Raw genomic sequence first — 27692 nt, forward strand, 5'->3', positions numbered from 1 at the left:
TATAAAAAGTAATAATTTTGTATTACATCAATCAGGCCCCTATTTAACCAACCAAAAGCGAGCCGGTTCTATGCAATTTGCGGTTTTCCAATAATTGTTATCATCCAGATTGCATCCATCATCTATAACAAATATGAGCGCTAAGTTCGTTCCTTGGGGAAAGAACACCACATCTTAAAATGCCAACATTAGAGGATATTGTGTATGTACTTGAATGAACTCTCCAACACTTATCATTTGTCTGACCAAGATGTTTTGGTCGATCAAACCACATGTTTGTTTAAGTCAATCATTACATCATCACCTAAGCAAAGGTGATGAATTTAGTTGAGAAGAAGACGAACATGTTGTTTCATAACCCGAATAATATAATTTATATTTGTTATATTATTTTATTGCTTTTGTGTTACATTTAACCGCACATTTAGACAAACAAATACAATGAAAAAACAAACATAAAACACATTTTGTTTAATACTACTGTATACTACTACATTTTTATTAAGCTAAAAATCTGGCCTATCTACAAAGAATAAGAATAGTGCGTATAGTTTATTTACATTAATACATAAATTGATTACTCATTAGGTTTAGTTCTACAATTGTAAAGTAAACGCTTATCATTGTAATAAATACAATTTGTTTTGAAAGATTAAGGCTGCTAGACACTGGACGATATTCGTTCAACGATAAATAGATAAAAGGGTCTACATTAATTGTTAGGCCTATTACATAAAACAAAAACAGAAATTAGAAAAGTTTTCGTTCTATAATAGAACAAACATTATACAAACTACAGTAGGCCTATAAGATAACCATTTATGTTGCATTTGATAAAAATGATATTTTTAAAAACAAATGCTGTCATGGTGAATACAAACAATAACATCGTTGTATCGACGACATTATTGCTCTTACAATCATGACGTCATTAGATTTAATATTTTCATCAAAGACAGCATAAATGGTTGATCATATATAAAGAGGCACAGAACATATATTCTAAAAAGCCAGGTGATATACTGAAATTTAATTAATTAATTAATTTGAAGATAAAGATGAGGAAATCTGGCATAATGAGAAAAAGTCGCCTCATATATAGAAAAAATAATAATATTAACTTTTCTAATTTATTTATGATCGTTAACGTCCTAGTAATAGTTTGAACATTTACACCGTTAAAAAAGACTTATTTTAAATGTGTGGAACGAAAGTGTGTTGACTTTTTTAAATAACCCCAGCAGGTTCAAAACTGACATTATCAACGCCATTCATACTGTACGATGCTTTATATTCGATCGGGCCTAGCCATGTCCCGAGACTCATATGCACTGATTTTGCCTCTTCTCTGTTTTCTGGATCTGATGGTCCAAATTCTGGGATTGGATTGCTTATCAGAGTTAGGCGCTAAATGGAAAAATAAATTATAACGTAAAGTACGTATAATCATAACTATATACATGTAGAATTATTTTTTATTTATTTATGTTGATAATAATAATGATACAGACATCTGACTAGTAAATTTATTCTCGGGCATTGATTGTTTCAAGATTTTTACTTACCGCACAAAAGAGAAAACGTAAATAAATAGAAAACAATATTCAGCAAAAAGTATTTTGTGACTTACTTCAAAAAAGGTTCCTGAAGCTCTTGTGTACTCAACCACCATGAATATTGGGGTGAGGATAAGTGAGGCTGTAATAATCACCCAACCAAGTCCATTGGCCCAAGTCGGGAAAGGTCCATTGTAAGTTGGTGCTGACCAGTCGACCCAGCTGTACACTTGAACAACCTAGAGAAAGCAGTGGTAAAAAATAGTTCAAAAAGGTGTAGAAATATAGACCTAACTTTTATCATTTGATAAATAAATAAACATAACGGCAGTATTTTGTTTGTTTGAATTACTAATTTCACGAAATGAAAAAACCCAAGGAACTATAGAATTCGTCGCAGAGACTGATTTGGAAGATGGAAACATGAATACGCATGCGTATAGTATAGTGACGCTGGTGATGATTAAAGGCGAACAAATTCGCCTAGTGGAAAATAGGCTTTAAAAAACTACAATATTAATGTATCTTACCAATAGTAATAATGGTGTAAGTACAGACCATGCTGCGATCCAGTAGTTAAACAATGGGAAGTCAACCCAAGAATCTCCAATCATTGTTCGAATGTCATTGCGGAATCGTTGAACTCCGTAGATCCAACAAATAACAAGACATTCAACCATTGCAAATGTCAACAGCGCAAAGCTGGCTGAGTAGAAATCTAACAGGTTTACCCAGTAGATACCAGCCTACAAAACAATGAAAATATCAAAATATAACTGAAAATATTTGTTTTTATTATTTTGAAATTGGCCTTGCCATTTTGTGGGAATGCAACTTTACAAAGATGACGAAACAATAAACCTATCCTATCCTATTATTATTGTTGATACTTTCACCAGAATTGTTATTCAGGGAGGAAAAGCCAATATTACATGCTTTAAAAGATGACATGTACGTGACACAATCATATATGTGTATCATACAACTATTGTGTTATACTGTTTTATTAAAACTACTTACATCTGTAACACAAATGACACTGAGACAAAACATAACCAGACAGGATATAAATAATACCAACGTTTTTCTTTTTCTCAGTTTAGGAAAGGTATCAGTGATTGATGTTACCAACGTTTCGAGTATCGTAAACTAAAAAGAAAAGACAGTGTAAAATAAAACAAAGGTTGCCAAAGAATGCAAACTGGGTATTGATAAATAAATAAAGTAACCAGTCTTTGCATGAATTAAATATGGAATACCGATTATGCTTATATTTTATATTTATGAAATTTTAAGAAAAGTATATGAGCATATAGGCCTATACCATTCATTCTATCATTCACGTTTATTTGGTCGAAATTACTTTCAATTTCCAATTAATAGGCCTATAACAAAAAGTACAATAAGAAGATTAGAAGCAATATAAAAATGGGAGTTACAATGGCATAAATACAGTATGATTTATTACAATCAGTAATTTATATCGGTAAAACTCGCATCTCCGTACTAATTTTTAGTCGCGTGGACGCGACTCTATAGTTCACTATGTCGGTCGGTTGGTCTGTCTGTCTGTCTGTCTGTCTGTCTGTCGGTCCGGTATCACTATGCGTTTTATCGCTTTCTGACCATATCTTGATATCAGTTTAATCTAGCTAAGTCAATTTTTCACACAATATTCCTTATGGCCAGGAATCAATGTGGTTATGTTTTCACGGTGCGCAATAAAAAATTACGCGGTGTACGCACGATGTAACGAAATCACGTTTGTAATCATATCTTCACAACCATGAATCACAATTAAATAAAATTTGGTACTCATAAATTTCAGGGCATAAATCATCATATGGCAATACAATTACGTGCGTAGCGCATGTAACGCATGCGTACGCGCGCTTAAAATTTTCAAAATTTATTTTCGATGAAATAAGAGTACGTTTCAGGCAATTTTAAGCGTTTATTTAGTCAATTTTTCACACAATATTCCTTATGGCCAGGAATCGATGTGGTTATGTTTTCACGGTGCGCAATAAAAAATTACGCGGTCTACGCACGATTTAACGAAATCACGTTTGTAATCATATCTTCACAACCATGAATCACAATTAAATAAAATTTGGTACTCATAAATTTCAGGGCATAAATCATCATATAGCAATACAATTACGTGCGTAGCGCATGTAACGCATGCGTACGCGCGCTTAAAATTTTCAAAATTTATTTTCGATGAAATAAGAGTACGTTTCAGGCAATTTTAAGCGTTTACAAAATTGCCATTAGTGCGCAGATGTTTGCGCGCGCACTGCGCGTTAAATGTTATTGCGCACTCTTTTTGCCCGATCTCTGTTTTCTTGACTTACTTTTCAACTCGAAATTACGTTATACGAGCACGTCAAAAGTGACAGGCTATGCACGTGTAAATTAAAAAAATATAAATGTTTTTAAACATTTCAACATTTTTAAACATGTTCAGTAATTTCGGTCAGTATAGTTCACTATGTCGGTCGGTCGGTCTGTCTGTTGGTCTGTCGGTCTGTCTGTCGGTCCGGTATCACTATGCATTGTAGCACGCGACTTAATGGCTGTTGGCCTTGTTTTATAGAAGATTGCTGAATTCTACCTCATTCGACCAATAGGCCTACTAATATTATGATGAATCTGATTCTTGAACGATATAACTTTTCTATTTCACTTAAAGCAATCCTATGGGGATAGAATGCGTAGACAATTAAACTAGGATGCTAACCTGACTGTCGAGTCCAAGTGTGACCAACATTGCAAAGAAAAGGATGGCCCAGAGCGGCGCTGCCGGCATCCTTGCCAATGCTTCTGGATAAGCAATGAACGCAAGACTAAAGCCTGGGAGAAAAAAAAAGTTAGAATTCATGTATTTTCAGTAGACATGTGACAACTTCGCGTGTGTAAGGCTTATGATACGCGATGATATCTCATCATATCATTTACCACGATACGAAAGCGGCCTACTTAAGAATATTTTTAAAAATAGGCCTAAACATTTTAGAGATTCTGGTTTTTTTTTATCTTATCATTAATAATACCTACCTTGATCAACAACTTCATCAACCTCTCTTCCAAGCTCATTCGCCATGTATCCAAGAATTGAGAAGATCACAAAACCAGCAAAGATACTAGTGCAGCAGTTAGCGATTGAAACAAACAGGGCGTCACTGCATATTAAAGAAAAGAATAATTATAACACTTTTCAGAGGGAAGAATTGTTAAACGTTTAAAGTACGGTAAATTCCGTAAGCGTCATTTACAAATACTTTATGTATCTTAATAATAGTTTCCATCTTTTATAATTCATTAATGAATAATGTTATACAATTGATGCTGATGCATCCGAGATGGAGTTCAATAATGCATCCGATCATCAAAAGCGTAGCCTATATCCAAACACAATTATTGTAATAATGACCTTCAATACGCAAAGATAAATGTAAACAAATAAATAAATATAAATTATACGTACAAATAGCAATTGTTATGGAATTTGTTGTATGATGAAAGAGTCAGTAAACCTCCCCAGGCTGCACTAAGGGAATAGAAGATCTGAATGGCAGCATCCTTCCAAACCTGTAAGATAGGAATGAAATGTGCTGATGTAAAGACTAGAAGACTTGTACACCAGTAGTTAAAGTTACGTTTACACGCTTTGATGTGATAACTTCGTTGAAATCTTGTGTATTAATCGTTTCTTCAACATTTCATTCTACTGGAGTTAAAGATACGTCAGGTGTATCGGAGGTTGAGGAGAGTTAAGTGATCACATGAGCACTTACGTCGTATGTAATCAGCTTAGTATACCTCCCTGCTATAACTTAACTTCACAGTATATCACAGAAAGCGATATGTTGATATTTAGTTTAAACTAAGCATAATTTTTTACGTAAAGTGTACATGGTCTGAGTACATAATGTTTAAACAATTGTAAAAATGCTACCTTGGCTTCCCATAGCTTGTCCCAGTCTGGTGTAATGAAAAATTCGATACCCTTCTGATGTCCTTCGAGAGTTAGTCCACGTATAAGCAAGATAAATAACACGACATACGGGAATGTAGCGGTGAAGTACACAACCTGTAATAAAGATATTGGCTTATATGAAATATTAATTCGTTAATAATAATGCTTAAACATATTATTCATGGTTATATCAAGAATTACAGAATTCAGGTTTGGGGTTACATCATGCGTTTTCCAAATGGTAACATAGTAAACTTTAGAATTATCTTCTGGAAAACTGCTTTGTTATGCAAGGCTCTGTATTACCACATGGACTAAACTCTAAACTCTTATATTTGATATGAATGTATGTACAATCGTAACTTTTTTATATTGCCAAGACATCGATTTGTGAACCCATTTTATATTTATACTGGACGTTTTGTGAACGTTTCAAGTGTTCAGTACGTCATAAACGTTTGAAAAACCTGAAGTTATTTCCATTTTTGTTTTCATTCGAAAAACTAAACCACATTTTTGGATTAATGATCAAGCTGTTCGCACACATCTCACGGGTGATATACCGTATTATACAAGTAAGTTTCTGATATATTGTTGTGATATTGCGCATATACTCTACATTTAGACATGCCATAGGCCTATATGTGAAGATAAGTAAAGATAAGTAGGCTACACTACACTACCTTTCCTGATGACTTAATGCCACGCACAAGGCACAGGAATACAATGACCCAAGCTCCGATTAGACAGCCGAACAAATGCCAAACCATGCTGTTTACATCTCCAATACCATTCGATTCGCGCAAAACCTGATTTCTAAAAAATAAACATCAAGTCTTACATAAGTAACGTAAATACACAGTAGTAGCAGTAAGTAATAACAACAAACTCAAAAATATTATTTTTAGTTCGTATGAGTTTTCAAGATTTCCTTAATCTAATAGTAGAAACAATATAGGCCTAAGACTAATTTCGAGGTTGATCACCAATCATAGCTGGTTTCTTTTGATAAAATGAATATAGGTCTTTATTTACATTATTTATTTATTACCTTTTATCTATTAGGCAGTAGCCATAACTGAACTGATAGTTCTATTTTGTTTTGAATGTAAACAGTTATATACATTTTGTAAGTTTGTATTATCATGAACAAATAGGCACATTTCGTTCTGACGGTGAAGCCAGTTTGCTACAAAATATTAGACCTGGCAGCGTTAAAATTCACAGCTAACATGTTTTAACCTAGTATAAAGTATAAACTATAGCAAACTGTTTGCTATACTACTAGTATACTACTAAACAAACTATTTTTGTGCAAACTCAGAGATTTAGACAATTTTCCGAAGTTTGAAATTATCAAAATGTTACAATCTCTAGTAAGAGAAATAAGTTTACAAACAAAGCTTTGGTATAGTGCTGGAGTACGAACGACAATTTTATAGTTGCCTTCACTCTCTGTTAATAGTATACTGTTTGCGTCATCGGAACGAAAGTTGCATAGGCCTATTTCTAATTTAAGACCAATCTACAGCATAAAGTACTTAATTAGTGTTATTGTAGCCATTGAAAGACAGTTAGATACCTGTAGTATTCCTCGCTTGCAAGTATACGTTTTGACGCCAATGGATCAGTATATTCTGATATGTCAGCCAAGCCTGTACTCAAATTATACGTTACGTTATAGTATTCCATTTGGCCTGTACTCATTGAAGAGACATTAGCACATGTATTATTATCAATCATTATACTGTCTCCAAGATCAATACAATCTGTGTACAAGCCATAACAGTAATCCGTGTTCCAGCCCTCGTTGCAGGCCGTCCAAGGCAGAGTTTTTCTCATTGATGCAAACATATAATATATAGCGTACATTATGATTACGTTGTAATATATTCCAACAAGAGCCGACACGAGTACCATGCCATAACCGATACCTAAACAAGAAATGAATTAAAATGTGACTGTTTTTCATTTATCGTGGCATGATCCCGATAACACCTCAAATGAATGTTTTTCTATACATTCCCGGAGCCTTGCAAGCATACTCTCATTTCTAAGGTTTTCATTTCTCTATAGCACTTTTGTGTTTTGGAGCATTTTTGATTATCTATTTTCTCTATCTTTTTTTAAAATTTGAATATTATAGCCTATTACATAATGTAAAAGTATCTTAAACAAAAATGAAGAACACTGAACGTATCGAGCGTGACGTAAAAATTATAATTCCGAATCTTACCTCTAAACATCGGAGATATTTTCCATACCGTAGCTGGGCCACTGCTGGAGTACTGGCCCAGGCTTACCTCCAAGAAGAATACGGGTAAGCCCGCGAATATGAGCATAATGCCATACGGGATAAGAAATGCACCTGTGGGAATAAGGTAATAAACAAATAAGAAATCTCTTTTGTGCTTATGATATATCTCGAATTATCTAGAAAGAGAATTGTCGGTTGATCAAGGTACTACACTGTTTGTTTGGGATTATCATGCCGTAACACTAACACTCATTATACTTTACATTTCCAAGATTAATTGTATAAGCAATTAAATGTATGATACATTGAGTCTGTTGCTTGATGTGAATGTCACGCTATTCTCGACAAAAACAAGTAAAGTATTGAATAATATAACTGTTACCACTACTATGACTACAGCACCTCTGCAGTATTTCCGAAAAAAACGTTTGAACAATTCAATCAACAATTTATTAGCAAAAGAAAAAGTGTATAGTCCAAAAACAAAATCAGATAATAAATAGAAAAATAAGAATAAATATTTAGTAAGGACGATGAAATGTACAAAATGAGCTCAACAATCTAACCTCCTCCGTTTTCATAACACAAATAAGGAAATCTCCAAACATTTCCAAGTCCCACAGCATAGCCCAAGCATGATAGTAGAAAATCAGCCTTGCTTCCCCAATGCTCTCTATCTTCTGGCTCCTCGTCGGATCCTGCTTTAACCAAGTCCGCTGTACTCTGTCAAAGATAATGTGTTGAATCTCACAAGTAGAGTTTAAAAAATTGAAACTTTACATACTTTACATATGACAATGTATATTTTATATTATAAAACAAACTCTGAAAATGTGTGAGGGAATATTTCGACGAACTGTATTTGTTATCTTTAGATATTTGCACTTTATATAAGTGTAAAACGTGCAATATTATACTTTATATAATAGTTGTAAAACTGAAGATATACTTATATCTAGCTTACAAAGATATTATATAGTTATACATTATTAAGGGCTGGCCTGGATTAGATAAGGATACTTTATATTTACCAAAAAATGCCATTATTCGATAGACAATTTACATTTATTGTGATTACCGTTCATAACGATTGGTTGAAAACTTAGATAGATTCTACTAAAAATATTTGTATAAAGTCAACAAAAACTAACGATCTTTGTTGCTAATATCGAATGTAATGGGTAATTGCAAAGTCGTGTCGTTCATTAATATGTATATGCCAACATCTGTTTTACACCACCATAGTATCATTTTATTTATTTTATAACAATCGGAATCGATTTATTTGATGTGGTCATCAAGATATAAATCACACAAGCCACAAAATAGAAAAAAAATTGCACAAGGTCAATCTGAAGGAGGTATGATATCCTCATCATCATAAGGTATGCCACACACAACTGAATACCCGAGAATATTTTCCATTTCCTCTTCTAAAGCTAATCCAGAAGTCCTGTGATATCTTGATTCCTTCTCTCTACATTTTTTTTGACATTTTTGTCCACCTATTGTTAAATTCATGTCAGGTGTCCTACTTATCTCCATTTCATTTATTAATTTTTTTGGTAAAATGGCTGAACTTATCATTGTTATTTTAGTATGAGTGGTTGCATTTTAGTGGCCGAGCGTTTAAGACAAAGGAACCGTAATACATAGCCATAACATCGGCAAGGGTTCGAGGCTCACTGGCTCCTTGGTTCTGGTGGTAGAACAAGTCTTCTTGGATAAGGACTATAAACCGTAGGTCCAGTGTATGCATATTATTGCTCGTGTGCACTTTAAAGAACCTAGTACATCTTTCGAGACGAGTAGGGGGTTACCCCGTTGTGCTAGTTTACACACACTGTCGTGGACAAAGGTATTGGCGCCGTAGTTGGCTGCCGATGACACGATGTGACCCTCAGGGGAGAAGAATGTTGTTGAAAAGGTGTAACATCTAAGTCCACAGCGCTCTAATCTTCTTGAAATAGCGCTATATAAATGTCGCTTTATATACATTGCTTCCAGTTGGCTTAACAGTTCCCATATTTCTTCAAATTCTATCCACTTTATTAAAAACGTCCTTAACGATCTTCTCCTAAAGTGAGAACCATTATAAACTGATAGTACAATTAATAATGTTCTATACTTTATTACTAAATCAAGTAGGAATCTAAATTACTTCTATAAATCTATAAAATCGAAGGTTATTATATTACCTTACTAATAATAAAATGATAATCGAATGACATACATTTCTGCATACAAATATCACTTATCACTATTATAAAAAATAACTTCCTTAAAAAATTGAAGAATGTTGTTTTTCAAAAACAAGAAACAATTGTTTGGAATGTTGATATTATAATTCTAATCGTGAAAACATTTCAGAAGCAAGTAGGCAGTCGATTCTTATCGGTCACAAACATTTCATGGCCTATCAGATTAGATAAAACTGTAGTCGCAGTCATTGTCATTGTAACGAGTAACTGTAATTAGTCATAAATAGAGATACATATCATCAATTTGGGCCACCAGTTTGCTGGTGATGTAAATATAATAAACATAACATGTGAACATACGAAACTGAGCAATAGCACATTAAACATTCTTAAGTAGTGGTGGTAAAAGGAATTCACAAAGAAAAATATTTACTGAGTTCTTTCGAGAACGTTAATAATACTTTTATAGCGGCATTCTTTAAAAATAGATCAAAGCACCGTACAGTTCTAGTCTTCATCATAAAGCATTATAAAATACCAAGCAGATATTAACAGATTCATGTTTCGCTGTTTCTATTGCTGTACAGAAACTTTCAATCATAAACCTCAAAGCGTTGTATTTAAACTGTAAAAAACCGTCCAGAAAAATAGTGCGAAAAAACAACGATATTATAATGAAATAAAGGTAAATTTTTGTTATATTACCACTATGCTTACGTATATAATTCACATTTCCATTTATAAAAAAGGAGAATATTATTAATATAATTGTTTTTCCACAGAAAATATTCAATAAGGAGTCAAATGCACAATATCCCATCGGTCAAACTGCTACCACATCGAAATTATTTTCTCTAACCTTTGAACTTTATTTAAGTAGACCATCTCCGTGGTTTTTGAAAAGGGGAGTTCGAAAACAATATTTAAACAGATGTTTGAAGAGTAATGTATATATAATTTATATTCAAATACTCGTTTGTGCATAAAGTTTAACGCACAAACTACTGTTACCCGTTCGTACAACTTTGGCTTATATAAAATATTTAATAACAAAACAAATCATGAAAGAGAGCTCAGTAATAAGAGAATAATGTAAATAAGTACCGTATGTAGATGAATGAATAGTGAAGATGAAAAAATCAATGACAGTGAAAACTATTATCTTTTACTAGGACTGTTTAATCTCTGTCTACACTACCAACTAGTTTGCCCAATGGTCACATTTTATTGTCACATAAAGTATGTTACCATAAATCTGTATTCACTACCGTATGTTTCATTCATCATTATGTTTCATTTTCTCTTCTTCTTCTTTCTTTCTTTCTTAATTTCAAAGTAAAATCGAGAAGAAACTAGACATTTTCATAGAAACTAAATGTTTCCGATAATTGAAAATATTCCAAGTAATTATTCTCTACTTGCGCGAAGTTTCTTAACCTTATTGTTTGGACATACTTTCAGAAATATGACTGGGTCGAGTTTTAGCTACTCAAGAATATGTAGGACTTAGAGAGAGATAGAGTTCCCTAAATTATTCAGCAAGTAGACTAACACGAACCGCTTACTCTTTATTTCAATTTTGTTTCATAGATATAGGCCAATGACACATGTCAGCATTTATAGATCTATAGAATAATATTATATAAGTTCAATGTACATCAAGAAATTAATTTAAATGCTACTTTAAAGAACTTACCAATAAAACTTTAATTATCAACGTAAAATTACCGATTATCAATTCATATTGCCGATTGTCAGCGTGAAATTTCTGATTTTCAAAGTGAAATTGCCGATTTCTCAACGTGAAATTGTAGATTTCCAAACGAGAAATTGCCGATTTGTCACTGATTAACGTGAAATTATACCGATTTGTAAAAGTGAAATTTCCTATTTTGTCAACGTGAAATTACCGTCTACCTATAACATACAATTATGTTTAGTATACAAAAATAACTAGTTGTAACAAAACTTGTTTTGAATACTTTAATTATCAACTTCAAATTACCGATTATCAGCGTATTGAAATTGCCGATTTGTCAAATTATTAACGTGAAATTACCGATATGTAAAAGTAAAATATTACCGTCTCATTATACATGTTTAGTAGAAATAATAACTTAAAAAATAATAAATTTAATAACCATCATCAAACAATTTTATATTATTTTACTTACAATTGCTTCAGTCTTCTTCTCCATCTTGTAAGGTTAGAAGGTCTTTGTGCATAATATGTACTGGGCTCTAAGTTTTTCCCTTTTATAATTATATGACTAGGAATTTGTTTGGTCAACAAATCCAGCCAATCCCAACATGACAGTTACAGTGACAATTGTTTATTTTGTGTCACATTGTCAACTACAATACCTTCCTCTAGATTCAATAACTGACCAGGATAATAACTTTTACAAGTGTGTAAACAAGGGGTGTATATTACGATTGGTATGGAAACAAACACGACAGTAAAATTGATTGAGGTCATAAATATAGATGAATCTTAAGGCTTGCTGATTGTTAGTGGCTCTCAACAATAGTTACTTGTATTCTACCTGAGTGTTTCTGTCTCCCCAAAGTCTTCATTAATTTACGTTGCACTATTTGAAGTTATATTGTCATCGTTAGGCCAGTAAAGTACAAAAAGTTAAAATTAAAGGTTGGTTTCAACTTGAAACTCGTATGCGCGCGCGTCTCTATAACTTGACCACGACTCGATGGATCATCGAAACTGGCGCCTATGCTTGGTGGTCAACTCACTTCCGTTATGCCTAGGTTGCGTCTCCGAGTGGTAACCAAGCTTTAGCAGCTGAATGACACTAAATATCGCTACCGCAAATGTCTCCTCCACCACTTTTCCCTCAACAATTATTTTCTTATAATTCTTTATTTTTCTTCAAAACATTCTTGCGACCAACGTAACAAAAAGGATGAATATTAATGTATTTGCTTATCTTCAAAATATTCAGTTTATGCGGATGTTCGAATATTACCGGTTGCGTAGGTCTAATTCTCTTTCATCAATTCCTGTATCATTATAACAAATATTATTATGGTTGTTTTATTATAATCATATGAATTGAATTTCATATTATCATAATCCAAAATACAAAGACTACAGTTCATGGGCCTCAAAATAATTATTTATTAACCGTAGAGATACGCACAATACAAATATGTTTACTGATAGACAACCTTGTACAGTACGATAAACTACTGATTGTATAGTTTGATTGTGGTTTACTGTGTAATTACACAGCACTTAGACTAGACTGCGCCAGAAAACAAAACGTTGAAACACTCGTGCGCATGCCCACAAAGCGACTGTATAGGTGTAGCTGCTGCGACAACTATTGACAAATTAGATTACTTATACAGTGTTTGGGGAAACCCATGACGATTATTAAGTTTACTTTAAATTTGACATCAGCGATTCACATCTTGTAACGTCATTCAGTATAAAAATGGCAGATAAGTAGGCCTACGCAGATGTTCCGGGTGTTGAAATCCGTATCATGGGGATATCCGCATTTTACTGATTCAAGAATCTTTGGTATGATTTTACTGATTGATTGAATGTGGGTAGAGACTAGATAAAACTACTTATTGACGCTGCCTCGGATATATGACTATCGATTACTTATCACAAATATACTACACATATTATTGATGTAACCTTGAAACACATTTCATTACAAAACTACACCTATAGCAAAACATAAATTACAGAGCTACATGTTAGGTTTTTCATCAAATTTCAATTATCCTCATCAGTTGGGGTAATCCTGATCTGTTGCTTCTCGTTTGAGGAGCTTCAGTTTTATGGATTATACTATGTGATGAATGTGGGATTAATGATTCAGGTGAATTATGACGCCCTGGATCTGGAGGTTCTCGACCTTCCTCCTAATCCACTTCTGATTCTGGTGAGGATAATGTTTTTTTTATACTGTATTCAATTCTATAAAGTTGTCATTTTTTTTTTTTTTTTTTTTTAAATACGACCTACAAATCGACTGTTAAAAGCTCCTGCGACACAGTCTGCTCCGGGCTAATTATTGTACCAATTCTCTGCTATCTCCACAAATAACAATATTGCCTAGTATCATAGGAATATTCGTAATGCAGCATCTCTTGTGTATCGATCAGCTATCCAAGTCGATTGTGGGCATCGTCTAGGCCTAATCGGAAAAGTAAAAAATGTCAATTTTTAAACACATTTTAATTTTTATATAAATATGTTATTTTTAATAAATAACGTTCCTGTTAAGACAATAATTCAATCTGTTCACAAACAATAAAAACAAATTAATTAAGATTTAATTATGAACCATATCTGTATAATTATTATGTAAAACAATATTATGCATTATTATTAATTATATATTATACATATTCATTATTATTTAAATTAGGTCACGCTTGACCAATTTTGGGTCGTTTTAGCATTTTGTTTTTGTCGGACGTCGCTAGCTTGGTTCGTCGAAAAGTTATAAAAGATGCCAAAGGTTGTGACAAGAAGTATTGTTGTATCAGACACAAAAGATCGTGAGGAATACAAGCAGGAAAAACCTCTGCTAACATATTATTGTATGTGTGGGCAAATGGTTTTGATTTTAGGTGAGGTTATTTTAAAGTAGACATGCCTAGGCCTAGAGAGTCACGATACTCTGTTGAAGTTGGAATTGTAAAGTCTACGCGAGGCAGTTTTCTAGGCGACTTGTCACTGCCAATAACATTGTTATGTAGGCCTACATGTATCTGTAGTAAAGTTATATTGTTCGAAATCAAATATTTGTATCCAAAATCTACTAGCTGATCTGTTTAACATAACATTCTTTTGAAATATTTTGAGAAAATCGTGTTATTTGTGTATTATAATTTATAAAATTAAAGTTACTTTACGATTACTCTACGAATTTGTTTTCGAATTTATGCCATGCTGCCCTCTATCGTTTGTATAAAGAGATTTGTTATGCTACTAAAGGTCTCTCTATGTATGATGATGAATTATTTATTTTAATTGTTTTTTATTAGTTATATTGTTTAAATGTAGATTTAAAACATTGGTTTTGTATAAACATATTTACTACATGTAAGACTAGATTAAATTATTGATGTAAATGATTGAGAACATATGTTTTGACAAAACGACACCTATAGCAAAACATAATTACAGAACTACATCTTAGGTATATTAATATATTTAGATTATCCTCATCAGTTGGGGTAATCCTGATCTGTTGCTTCTCTTTTGAGAAGCTTCAGTTTTATGGATTATACTATGTGATGAATGTGGGATTAATGATTCAGGTGAATTATGGCGCCCTGGATCTGGAGGTTCTCGACCTTCCTCCTAATCCACTTCTGATTCTGGTGAGGATAATGCTTTTTTACTTCCAAAATCTTTTTTTGATTTCAAGTAAAGCAATGGGTATGTCGAAGTTTTAGATATGTGTCATTGTTTTTGACACTGACCAATGAATAACTGCAAATAAAGTGTTATACAATTTAAGCATACAGTACCTTTATCATTTCTTTTGTAGATTGCACTTTAGATAAATTACCACTGCGACAACATGATGGCGCTCGAGTCATTGATGCAAGCAAGCATGTGTACAAGACAACATGTGAACGCGATGAAATGGTACATTTGAAAAGGTAATTAAAGTAAATTATATTACAAAACCTTGCTATGAAAATACATGATTGGTTGAAACTGCATCACATCACTACGTAATGATATTGACTGTGGTTTTTTTTTGCGTGATTATCATTTACCTGTCATTAAACATATAAAAATCCAGCAAATTCTTCAGGAGTTTGATATTGACTATGTCATTTTCGAGTGAAAACTTGCGAAGATTAGCCCACATCATCACGAGACAATGTTTTACATGATGCGCCACATCATTCACTTGCAAAAATATTTTAACTAAACTATTTAGACCGTTTGTGATTGGTCAATACTCACGGGAGTAACCTGTTTGATGTTTCTACGCGCGCTTTGTTTATGTATTGTATTTTTATCGTTGAGCGCATGCGTAGTTGTGATTTCAACCATCGAATTTGAACCCGTATTCGACGGTCCGTTAAACAAGCTAATTGTAATCGTTGAAAGCTACTCGACCCAGCAGATATTCTAATAAATATATATAATATAACAGATATCGTCTTTTATATTTGCGCTTCTGGAATATATATATTCCCTCAAGCAAAATATCATTCCCTCTAGGATGTCAAATCTTATATGTCACCTATAAGCATGAATATCTGTATATGATATTTTATGTTTATGTAAAGTTTGTGGTACACCATGTATGTACATTAGTTACTTGATATTTCCATTTATATACTTTGCTCATGAGTGAAAGTGCAGTGACATAAAGTTAGCAGTTGCACTGTCTAGTTACTGTATAGGTTTTTAGATCAATATGCTTCGATTGTCCTCTGCACTATCTACTGTACATACATGGTCACGGTGTACCACAAACTTTACATCAACATATCACATTGATTTTCAACATTTTAACCTTCAAACATTATGTTAAATAATGTTTTCCATTTTGAGCACAGTACAGTACATTCAAACAATAGACAATAGTACAACAGTATTTCATAAGGAGACACCCAAAAGACAGTGACTTTTTAAACAACCATGTTCTTTTTCATTACAGACCAGGAGGGGTTGAAAGACAGTACAGAAAGAAATGTAAAAGGTAATAATAACATTTATTGATATTGAACACATTAATAGTCAATTTTTACAGTTATCTCATATGGTCCAATAGGCGCGGCGTCAGTAAGGTACTGTACTAATAGTCTACCTGTTATTACAATATTAATAATCTTATCCATCATCCTCCAGTGGACGCATCCAAGATAGAGTTCACAATACCACCATTACCACAGTCTTTTGTTCATCATCTGACTCTGTGAACCAAATCCTCTAGATGGACACGGTAGTTTACATCGTAAATGACCTAATCTTTTGCTCAATAGAAGTCGGTTCACCAATTTCCTGTATTCTTATTAGGAGATGTGTGAGTGTAGGTACCAAGAGGTGGGTCCTGGAAAATCTTTATCCATCGCTTCCCAGAATGCATTGCCTCCATACCGATCCCCATGTTTTGATCTGTTATAGTATGTATGTGGTTTGATGGTCCTCTCTTTCCTTATTTTCACTCAAAAATGTTATTTATTTATCGTAGATGCGGTTTACGATTGTTCTATCACCACAAAGAGAAAGACACCAGTGTATTGTTTGTAGTAGATGGAGCTGTGTACACTAGTGGTGAGGGACCAGCGCTGAAACCACTACCTGTCAAAGATGATCTAAAGCGTAATAAAAAGGTTAGAATTTAGAATTAATTATTTTAAAAATCTTGAAACACTCTCATCTCTCATCAACTATCTCATCCCATCCCTTCCAGCCTAGCTGTGTTCAGTGGCACAACGGCTATGAGCGCTCACTGGCTAAACCCAGGGGCCACAGAGCCTATGGGGACCCCTGGGCAGGGCCCAAAGGAACAAAAAGGCAATAAAATCGAAAAAGCTAAAAACGCCTCAACCACTTAGTGTCCCTAAACCAGACTTCTTTGGCTGTGTTGTTTTGGTCCCAAGCATGTCCATTCTATTAAAGATCTGTCACAGTATATACTAGAACCACTATTAAGAGGTGGGTGAACCCCTGCATAGGGGTTGGCCATTGTGTTAATGATCCTTGTTCATTTTACAGGAAAGTGTCATGTGAAAAGGAATGTCACAAAAGACTGTAACATAAGATAATGTAAAGATTTTTTTTGCTTCATAGGTTATGGTCACAAAAAGAACAAAAGAAATGGGTAAATACAGTTCAGTGACTGTCTCAACAATTGATGAAGAAGAGGATGAGATTGAAGCGGTCAGTGTTTTTTTACTCTTCTATTTAGGGTGACCATTGAGAGATTGCTTTAAAGTTACCAAAGTACCTTAACTAAAGTTATACAGCTTATAAAGTTTATTTTATTTCTGACTTTGTCATGTGAGATTACCTTTTGAATCTTTCAAATTTATATATCTTTTTCTCAATTGCATATATAGAGAGAAATTGCAGATTCCTATGCACAGAATGCAAGAGTTATTGAGAAGCAATTGGAAAGAAAGGGAATAACAAAACGGAAAATGGAGGAGGTAAGCCTACAATTTGAAAACTCAATTAGATGTGTACAGTATGCCATAGTATGTTACTGTGTGTATTTCCATAGAATGACATCCATGTTACTGTGACTGTATAATATGAGCATGACATCCATGTTAAATCATAGTGTATCACATTATGATGTTACTGTGTCTTTCTGTAGTAGTAAATGTAACTTGCACTCAACTACATTATGAAATGAGTATACAAAACACCCTGAGAAATTTCGCATTGAGATTCCAATACCCTGTATCAACTATCAATGTGTTTTTTTTACAGGCTGCAAGAGAAATTGCAAAAAAAGCCAAACCAAAGGGAACGCTGATCGACAACATGCATAAATGAGCGCATCATAAATGAGCATATAAGAGACATTGTTTTTCCTGACTCTGTTTTGCTCTTAGTGTTACCAGAGTTACCAATTTATTTTGATAAAATGATTTGTTGTACAATTAAGAAAACAACTATGTAACAACTATTTTTGAATGTTAGAACAGTAAAAAACACTATCAGTAATACTGTACTGAGATTCAATGTTGGGTTTCAGTCAGCATGTACAATTTGAGGAATATTCTATTTGTTGTACACTGCAAAGCACCAGAATGAATAAATGATAAAAGATTTCCCATTCATTTGAATGAACACATGAAAGTAATATATAAATGATTTGTGAATCAGAAGCAGAGAAAAGTGAGATTGCATTCCCTGGTCTAACAGCATTTATTTTTATACATGCTTTGTCAAATAAATGTGTAAATATTTTAAATTACTATGTGTATGTTGATGTTTTAAAGCAAAAAATCAAATGTTAGGGTAAATTAGACCGATGAGAGCGTATCCCCATAATTCGGTGTAGGTTTCTTTTTCTTCTCAGTTTGTATGTACAGCGCTTTATTAGAGGTTTCACAACATTGTTCACTTTATAAATTCAGGATATTATTATATATTGTTTATCTCTGAAATGGTAGCGCTGTACATATTATTACTTCGGTCATTTTTAGATCAAACACATATGGAAACATACTCCCAAAAAGCAGCTAGTAATCAGTGCAAAGTTGTGTCTTGACCTTACCAATTACCCATTTGTACACCTGGGTGGACAGAAGTGTCTTGTCGAAGAATACAAGCAACGCGACAAGCATTGCATTCGAACCTACTATCTCATGATCAGTCGTCCAACACACTGCGACATGCACCCTTTAATAAACAACACCTTTGGGCTTTTCACTAAAATCCTGAAATTAATTATGCACTAAAATGTGCGCATGTATTGGATTATTATCCTATGGCGTCAACTCATACAATTTAGTTTTCATAATATAAAAGGGTAAAAAGGGTTAGGATATTTTTTAAATCTCGGCATATAGATAGATCAGAAAGTTTTTTACAACAAATTATACACAACATATGGACAAACTAGAAATAATTTATCATACATATTTATTTTATTTGTAATTGTATATCGACTTTATTTTCTAAATCAAATTCTTTCAGATTACTCTAACTGTATACCTCAAACATTTTGTTCGTGACAAAGTCACTAATAATTGCATGGGCGCAGATCACTGTTACAGGACTGTATATTACAGGTCTGCGCCCATGACATGATATATGCATTACAAAAAATTAATAATAAGAAAACAGGAATCCTTTCAAAGGTTAAAAAAACAATAATATATAAAGGAAATCTTAATATTGATAAATATGTTTTTTCCTGTATCATTTTGTATACACAGCAGTCTAAAATATATACAATATTAATGTGTCGGTCATAGGTCTACTATACAAATAGTTATAAAATAATATACCAAGTTTTTTTTACAGTATAATTACTTACGTTTTTGTAAAGTAACTATCAAATTATACAGTACATCCGTATTAGTAACATCAAAGCATATACTAATGTACAAATGTATTAGATGTCTACATTAAATACATTTCATTTGAGAACTTCTTTGCTTTATTTTTACATTAGCAATATCAAATTACTTAAGAAAAGGAATACATTATTCAATTCACATGTATATAAATTAACCATATCAATTTTCATGGTTCAAACTTATTACTGGAGTACAGTGTCTATATACTAGTATAGGTAATCTCTACCCGCTTTCCCAAGACATGTAAAAATGTTTTTGTTTCAAGATATTAGATATAACATACCATTGCTTTCATCACAATTGTTTACATGTGGCTACTAGTGCCTTTTTAGTGTAAATTGTGACGTAAAAGGACACTAAACTAATAATTACGGTAAGTTGTTGAAAATTGGACCTTTGAAACACTGCATAAAATATAAGTACATACACAAATATTTTTGGTTAATTATTTCGGAATATAGGAGTTGTTTGTAATTAAAAAACCAACAACTATTTAAAAAATAATGTACTGTAGTATGCATAAGTAATAAATAATCTGTTATTTTATATGTTTATGCTGTAAACATAACATGATAAAAGGATGTAAAAAATGTAAATAATCCTTTGCTTGGTCATTGCTTGCATAGTTAAACAAAAATAGGGAAAGGCATGTTGTGGTACTGTATGGATACTAAACCTAAGGTACTAATTCCAGAGAACTATCTTATGGCACTAATCCTAGGTTACTGCTGTATTTCGAGAACACTAATATTAGGGCACTCAATTTTACCATGGACCTATAAATTAGATCTACCTACTACTAATCCTAGGGTTATAATTCCAGAGCACTAATCCTAGGGTACTAATTCCAGAGCACTAATCCTAGGGTACTAATTCCAGAGCACTAATCCTAGGGTACTAATTCCAGAGCACTAATCCTAGGGTACTAATTCCAGAGCACTAATCCTAGGGTACTAATTCAAGAGCACTAATCCTAGGGTACTAATTCCAGAGCACTAATTCCAGAGCACTAATCCTAGGGTACTAATTCCAGAGCACTAATCCTAGGATACTAATTCCAGAGCAATAATTCTAGAGCACCAATCCTAGGGTATAAATATTATGTACTAATTTAAGAGCACTAATTTTAGGGTACTAATGAGACTCATGATGTTATGGAATGATAATGGGTTGGAGTGTTTTTTTTAATTAAAAATGGAATCAGTGTGTAACATTGTAAAAATATGTACTGTTAAAGTTTGTGAATATGTTTTACAGTATGATACGAGGTACTGATGATATTAAGTATTTATAAGTAGGTTTATAGCTAAAATTGTTAACAATATAATAAAAAGCTTTTTAATAAAAAAAGTATTTTCCCCAGCCATTATCCAACTGATATTAACAATTAATATGTTTGTTACAAAATAGCTAAATGGACTAATATATAGAATATTTTCTGTATTTAAGCAAAAAGCAAAATCTGTATCTTTGACATGTTTCTATGATAGTCACATGTAATGCACATGTGATTCAGTATTATGGAATTTGCCTGGATACATAAATATCTAATCTAGATAAAGAAAGGAGAATCAGTTTGCTTTACTCAGCATATGAATTGGATTAGACACATTCTATTGAAGTTTGAGGAAATAATTACAAAACTCACATGCTATATCACATTGTTACACATGATATGAAATACTTTCAACCTTAATAAGTGATTATTATACAAAACAAATACTGTATGTAGATATACATATTGAATAAATTGATTTATATTAAGAGATACTGTATATTTAAATTCGTTTGTATAAAAACTCCCAACTTTATGGATCATGCCAGAATTATTCTACTGCAGTAAATATATGGTTTTATCTTGTTTCAATGTAGAAGTATGAGGCAGTCACTTTAATAAACAGTGTATGATTTCACAAACAATTCTTTGTAACTATTAATAATTGTATAATCAATGATCAAAATATAGTTACTGCAGTAACTGCAGCAGAATAATTTTGACATGCTCCCTTAAAAATACTTAAATTCAAAATGCAGCACAAGTGTTTCAAAACTAAATTCAAACTAGAGATTAAACTGCTTAGAAAAAAAAATCAACATTCAATAAAATTAAGTTGTTTAGTTTGAAAGGAATATGTACAAGAACTGTAAGTCTCCCTCATATTCTTAAATGTTTAAATTTATCACAGAATAATTAATTCTATACCGTACTATAAGTTACTGTAACCATGAAATCAATTACAGTATATTATACATTTTTTAACTTACTTTTAATAAATAAAGTTGTTTGCACCTTATGTCAATCAATAATAAATCAATAAAATAATATTATAATCAATAAAAAAGATATAAATATTGCTACTGCAATCAGTCTATTAAATGTAAAATGTGACCTCCGCAGAAGGTTAAAATACACAATGGTCCAGTAATATATCATTAGTTAATATTAAACTTTTCAGCACCAAATATCAACATGGAAGAAACAGCATTTGCTATTCAAAATACTAGCAATACTATGAATAAAATATGACATCCTATCTTACATAATGACATCGTGTCATGTATGATGTCATAGTTTTATTATGACATCACACATTGGTATGTCGCAGGATTGACACTGAAGCTCAAGACAAACCATGGGGAGTTTTTGATTTGTGACGGCCAACAACTTTAGGACGTACACATTTTATGTGTAGTTGGTCGTTTGTTCTGTTTCTGCTACAAAAAATAACCAGTTAATATTAACTGTGTGAATAAATTAACACAATTTCTTGGTACCAGAAACAGGACATATTTTCAATAACCGGTTATCGCAACTTTTAGCTGTAACACAAAATAACGGTTATTTGATAGCTGTAGTATCTTGCATTTTGGGTAACGTTAACATTATTATTAACAACCAACCACAGATTTAAACAGTTTATTTTGGAGCAGAAATTGAGCAGAAATGCGGTTGGTCTATTACAATTATATATTTTGAATAAACAGTTTATTCGCCGCTATGCAGCAGAAACAGACCCCTAAAAACCACAAACGTGGCAAGCAATCACATCCCAACTTCTCCACCCAATTGTCCCCAAGTTGTCGGTCATCACTAATCAAAAGCTCCCTAACCATGGCTGAACCACACCATCTTCCTATGGAGGTCATCTATAAATCAGCGACTATCTAACCCACACAAAAGTATCATTAATTTAATGAGTTGTAAAATCCTAAACTATTACCCTGTTGTTGTGTAGACATGCCAAAAGCACCTAAAACTCTACAAAGGCCAGAATATATTTCTGTACCTGTTTAAATTATGAAAATGTGCACATTTATCGATTAAAACTATATTTCACAAGAATATAATAGAGCCTATTAACCAGGGTATGTCCCTTCTTAATGAATATTGTGTTAAGATACTTCAAAAAGTCTGTCCAGTTTAATGCAGTTCTTCAAGAGATTTGATTATTTGATTTCTAGACACTGAGAGTTGATGCAACAAACTGAATAACACTCTTTCAGAGTGGTTTTGTCTTTTTCTCTTCTTAGTATTTCAGAGAAATGTGGCAAGCTTAAAAAATCAATTTGCTGCACATTATTAAAACAAAAATGTGCAAATATTTCAGTTGAGAAGATGGTAATGGTCTTCTAATTTAATAGTAGTGCATTGGCCTATCTAACAGTAAACAGAAACAGGCATTTATTGCGTGTTTGCGATACATAATCTTTGTTCCAAATTATGTAGATATTTTCAGAACAGCTTCTTCAGATCTCTTCAATACTTCATGTAACTAGTAGCAGCTAGAGACTGGAGGTAGATAAAAAATGGGATGGTTCTAGAGGTGGCTCAAATAAAGCACTGTTTAGAGCGACCATGTTTTAGATAAATGAGTATGTTCTCTTTTTCAGCTTTTATATTAACAGATGACAGTTTTGGCAGAGAGGCAGAGTTGGTTAACTGTTAACATTTTTGATATATTTTTCTGTATAATGTATCCATGTTCGAAAGGTTAATGTTGTCACATGATCAGATGTAGGTGAATTACTGACCCAATGATGTCTCATTCGACAATAAAATGAAGTGAATTCGTTGAAAAGATTCACACTTAAAACAGTTGCACCTTAATAATTGTGTCAGCCCCTGGTGTTTGAGACACCTGTTTAGGCTGGTGTTGTGGTTCTGCCACCTGCGCGAGTTGAGACAACAGGTGTTAACATCTGCTGGCAGTTACCATCAATGCACTTCAACGGCATATAAGATAAGTTTGTATATCTATCTTTGTTTAATTGCCTCCGCCTCCTCCACCTTGTGGTTTGATGGCTTTTGAGAGCTGCCACATAGCCTCCTCATCCAGATAGTCATTGAATCCGTTGAAGAATGATATTAGGTTTTCTTTCTTCCCAAGATTATCATATTGGCTGCAAAGAAAACAGTGTCATTGTAAATGGTGGTTTATCGTAATGAAAAATATACCTTATTTAGGCTATAGCCTTAAAAGTAGAATTTAAAAGTCTATATACATAGGCATCATGTTATGCTTCAAAATATGGAACACGTCAACCCAACTTTAACATATGACTTCTTTCTATTCTATTAAATTGCATCCCAATGTAACAGTTACTTTATGTTGTTGGTTTTTATGTGACCCACAGTTATTAAATGCAATGTATATCAGAACACACAAAACATGACACTAAAATCCTATCCTAGCCACAACCAAGACCTTTGCTGTACTACTTACTATTGCTTAAATCTTCGCATGCTGTCCAATATTGTAAAATGTTGCCAGCATTTAGTGAAGTTGATGATTCCTTCTTCCAAAGAATCTGGATTACCAATGTGAATGAATGTGATATCTTGAAGAATTAATCCCCTGCAAAGAATAAGGTAATATTTATTTATTTAATTTTCAATTTCTATCCAACAATTTTAACAATTTTACGGTGGCTGTGAGCACTCAATGGCAATGGCAAAACCCAGGGCGCCGGAGTTTATAAGGCCTAGAGGTAAAAAAGGCATTAAAATATGTTAAAAAAGGCTCAAAACGCCTGAAGCTTCCAGAGTTGGGAGCCACTAGTGTTCAGACCTCTGCATTACAACACTGTTCAGAATATTAGTGTTGTTTACCTTTGTCTATTGAATAGTTAATATTATAACAGTTTTATTGTATGTTTTATCGATAGCTCTAAATGGTCAGTTATCAGAAGGGAGCTGATGGTGATGGTTTGTGCTACTTCATGGAACTCTAACAATATAATCATGATGTTTTAGAGCCTAAAAAAGCCTGAAGTTTAGTACATCATATACTGTACTGATTATTTAATAATCTTTTAGATGTACATAAATATCAAGGTTGTTATAAAGACAGACTAGTACATAAATAAAGAAGTCAAGCATGCAAGTCAAGAGTAATGAAATAATATTATTAGGTACTGGTACAATCAAATATGTTATTTCTGAGACGGTTTACCGAGAAATTATTTACATGGTTATGATTCATAGTCATAACTGTGCAATAAATACTGAAGGATACCAAATGATTTAAAATATTTATAGGCAGTACATAGGTTACTTACAGATATGGAATACATGGAGGCTCAGCTTCTGCTAAAGCTGCTCTGTAAGCACGGAATGATGAGGTACTATCAATCAAAATAGAATACTCCTTAAGGTCCTGCAAAAAGAAAGATTAGTTTTAAAATAGAATACTCCTTAAGGTCCTGGACAAAGAAGGAATAGTTTTAAAATTGAATACTCTTTAAGGTTGTGGAAAAGGAATTATTAGTTATTGGTATTAAGTATTTGAGTGATGTGTTCACATGTTCTTATCATATAGGCCCACCGCTATGGTACATAAGTTCATCCGTGTCTCCTAATGGAGTATTATGCTGTATCAACAAACACATCCTCTACGGTACCTCATCAAAGTTTGGAGCAGCATTTGGTACATCACAATAGCTAATAGTAAAGCTCTTATAAAATCCTTTTTCAAATCTCAATACGTGGCATACTCAATTATAAAAAAACCACACAAAAGTACAGAAACAAATTGTGTATGTTGGTAGGCTTACCTCTACATATGATCTAGGCCAGTCTAACCTCCTGACTGGGGCTGAATCAAGTGCTGATAATATTGCCAAATATGAATTAAAGTTATTCAGTTTCCGCAAATACTGTCAGGGGAAAAATAGTATAATTTAAGTATAATAAATACAGTAGAACCTCTATTACGGGGAGACACCATAGTGACCAAACAAAGTGTCCCCTTAATAGAGGTGTCCTCTTAATAGGGGTTGACCGTAGTGTTGAAACATATATTGGCTCTCCTTCATTTCATGAGCAAATATTAATAGAGATTTCCCCTGAATAGGGGTGTCCCAAAGCAGTTCTACTAGGTCATAATATTAATGTTACTGTATGGCTTGGTATGTTTTCCTGTCTTCAAACTTTACTGACTCTTTAGAAAGGAATGGTTTTTAAAAATTCCAATGGGATGTTTTACTCTCAACAATTGTACTAACCTTCATAATCTTGATGAACTTGTAAAGTAACTTTTCCCGATCACTAGCTCTGCTCTCTTGTAAGATGAGTGAACGTACCCTGAAAAATGAAAGAAACGATTCTAGTTATGTCGGTATAGCGGTGGTGTTAATACATTCTGTTTTTCTAGGTAGACTTTGGCTGTTTTGATGGCCTTTAATCTAACCCTAGCTTTCATCGTAAATATTCTAGGCAAAAGAAACAGCATCATGTACTTGCTGTTTCCTCAAATCTAACCCTAGACATCAACATCATCTTACCAATATACCTTAGCTTACTCATATTGTCTTTCTGATCTCCTAGTACTCTCACTTGCAATGAGGAAGGGTTACCAGAAAGCTCTGCAACTTCTTTCTGTCTGTTTTATTTTATCGTTTTGATTTAGCTTTTTGCTTATTTTATTTGTATAGTTCATTGAGATCCAGCTACAATCAGCCACAGCATTGTCATTTTTCCAGTAATTTACATTTAGGTACAAATTAATATTTTAGGTTGTAAGATAAGATAAGATAAGATAACTTTTATTGATCCTCAGAAGGAAATTCATTGCTCGTCATAAAAAACAAAGAAAACACAAATTATTAAATTGATATGAATTATTGATACTCACCAGTACGACACCTTGTTAAAATGTTCTGTAAATATTGTCAGATTTGGACTCAATTTCTCTGACTGCTCTCTAGCCCAAAGTAACACTTCTGGAATCTACATTGAAGGAAGAAACAACAAACAGTGTTGAAAACAAAAAGCTGTAAAACTAACCCGCACTCAGTGTCCTGATCGCAAAATATTAGGGAACTTTCTCACCAGGATGGTAAAGGAAGGGGATGATAATTAACTGAGCGTGATGGTCACAAGCGACGACAGTCATTCCCCTCCTGACATAGTCCGCATTCAAAATGATATCATAAACTTTGCTCCATCTATCGGGCCAAACGTTCAATCAACCTATTATAGCCCCGATGAGAAAGGAATGGAGTACATTGGGACTATACGCATTCGCAGATTAATATTTTATAATAAATGACTGTATCTTTTCATATCTACCGTCCCCTATCATCTACCATCCCAATGCGAAAGATCACTGTTATGGGCCTGTACAGGGACTTATCAAAATATCCTT

The 27692-nt window shown here is 33.1% G+C and overlaps 4 protein-coding genes and 2 non-coding genes across 14 annotated transcripts in view; 4 read left to right on the forward strand and 2 right to left on the reverse strand.

Annotated features, from left to right (window-relative positions):
• The window catches only part of LOC144836907 (cyclin-dependent kinase 9-like), a 400420-nt gene that overhangs the window by 127609 nt on the left and 245119 nt on the right, over positions 1–27692 (forward strand). The gene's annotated exons all lie outside the window — the stretch shown is intronic.
• LOC144838356 (sodium- and chloride-dependent neutral and basic amino acid transporter B(0+)-like) lies at positions 1228–8512 on the reverse strand. Its single transcript, XM_078693695.1, has 12 exons — positions 8362–8512; positions 7775–7906; positions 7121–7472; positions 6222–6354; positions 5518–5652; positions 5047–5150; positions 4617–4741; positions 4300–4412; positions 2577–2705; positions 2087–2302; positions 1631–1795; positions 1228–1407 (listed from the first exon to the last, which is right to left on the reverse strand). The coding sequence occupies exons 2-12, from the start codon at positions 7878–7880 to the stop codon at positions 1228–1230; spliced, it is 1758 nt and encodes a 585-aa protein (XP_078549821.1). The 5' UTR covers positions 7881–7906; positions 8362–8512.
• LOC144838889 (U8 small nucleolar RNA) lies at positions 13755–13909 on the forward strand. The gene has a single exon (XR_013611727.1). It is a non-coding gene; the product is annotated as a U8 small nucleolar RNA (small nucleolar RNA).
• Positions 14454–18926, forward strand: LOC144837508 (STING ER exit protein-like). The gene is made up of 7 exons (XM_078692659.1): positions 14454–14607; positions 15534–15648; positions 16665–16706; positions 17199–17340; positions 17801–17890; positions 18070–18159; positions 18446–18926. Exons 1-7 carry the CDS (start codon positions 14487–14489, stop codon positions 18509–18511), a joined length of 666 nt encoding a protein of 221 aa, XP_078548785.1. The 5' UTR covers positions 14454–14486; the 3' UTR covers positions 18512–18926.
• Positions 15205–15359, forward strand: LOC144838888 (U8 small nucleolar RNA). The gene has a single exon (XR_013611726.1). It is a non-coding gene; the product is annotated as a U8 small nucleolar RNA (small nucleolar RNA).
• Positions 19590–27692, reverse strand: part of LOC144836863 (rap guanine nucleotide exchange factor 1-like) — a 63141-nt gene continuing 55038 nt past the window's right edge. For 5 of the 8 annotated variants that reach the window (XM_078691760.1, XM_078691758.1, XM_078691759.1 and 2 more), the window contains 6 exons: positions 27180–27274; positions 26551–26629; positions 26101–26202; positions 25606–25703; positions 24771–24902; positions 20751–24447 (listed from right to left, as the gene is read on the reverse strand). In XM_078691760.1, coding sequence (XP_078547886.1) covers positions 24312–24447; positions 24771–24902; positions 25606–25703; positions 26101–26202; positions 26551–26629; positions 27180–27274 — 642 coding nt within the window. In that variant the 3' untranslated portion in view covers positions 20751–24311. The other 3 variants (XR_013611398.1, XR_013611397.1, XR_013611396.1) reach the window with 3 other exon arrangements.

The sequence above is a fragment of the Antedon bifida genome, chromosome 3 (assembly GCF_963402885.1).
Source record: "Antedon bifida chromosome 3, ecAntBifi1.1, whole genome shotgun sequence".
Classification (NCBI taxonomy): Eukaryota; Metazoa; Echinodermata; class Crinoidea; order Comatulida; family Antedonidae; genus Antedon; species Antedon bifida.

What these genes read in the sequence shown, in the direction of transcription:
- LOC144837508 (XM_078692659.1), top strand. Translation starts at nt 14,487, where the DNA reads ATGCCAAAGGTTGTGACAAGAAGTATTGTTGTATCAGACACAAAAGAT. An exon ending in AAGAGGATGAGATTGAAGCG is followed by an intron (nt 17,891 to 18,069) that starts GTCAGTGTTTTT and finishes TTGCATATATAG; the next exon opens with AGAGAAATTGCAGATTCCTA. An exon ending in CAAAACGGAAAATGGAGGAG is followed by an intron (nt 18,160 to 18,445) that starts GTAAGCCTACAA and finishes TTTTTTTTACAG; the next exon opens with GCTGCAAGAGAAATTGCAAA.
- LOC144838356 (XM_078693695.1), bottom strand. Translation starts at nt 7,880, where the DNA reads ATGCTCATATTCGCGGGCTTACCCGTATTCTTCTTGGAGGTAAGCCTG. An exon ending in AATATCTCCGATGTTTAGAG is followed by an intron (nt 7,473 to 7,774) that starts GTAAGATTCGGA and finishes TTTCTTGTTTAG; the next exon opens with GTATCGGTTATGGCATGGTA. An exon ending in CACTTGGACTCGACAGTCAG is followed by an intron (nt 2,706 to 4,299) that starts GTTAGCATCCTA and finishes TTTTCTTTTTAG; the next exon opens with TTTACGATACTCGAAACGTT.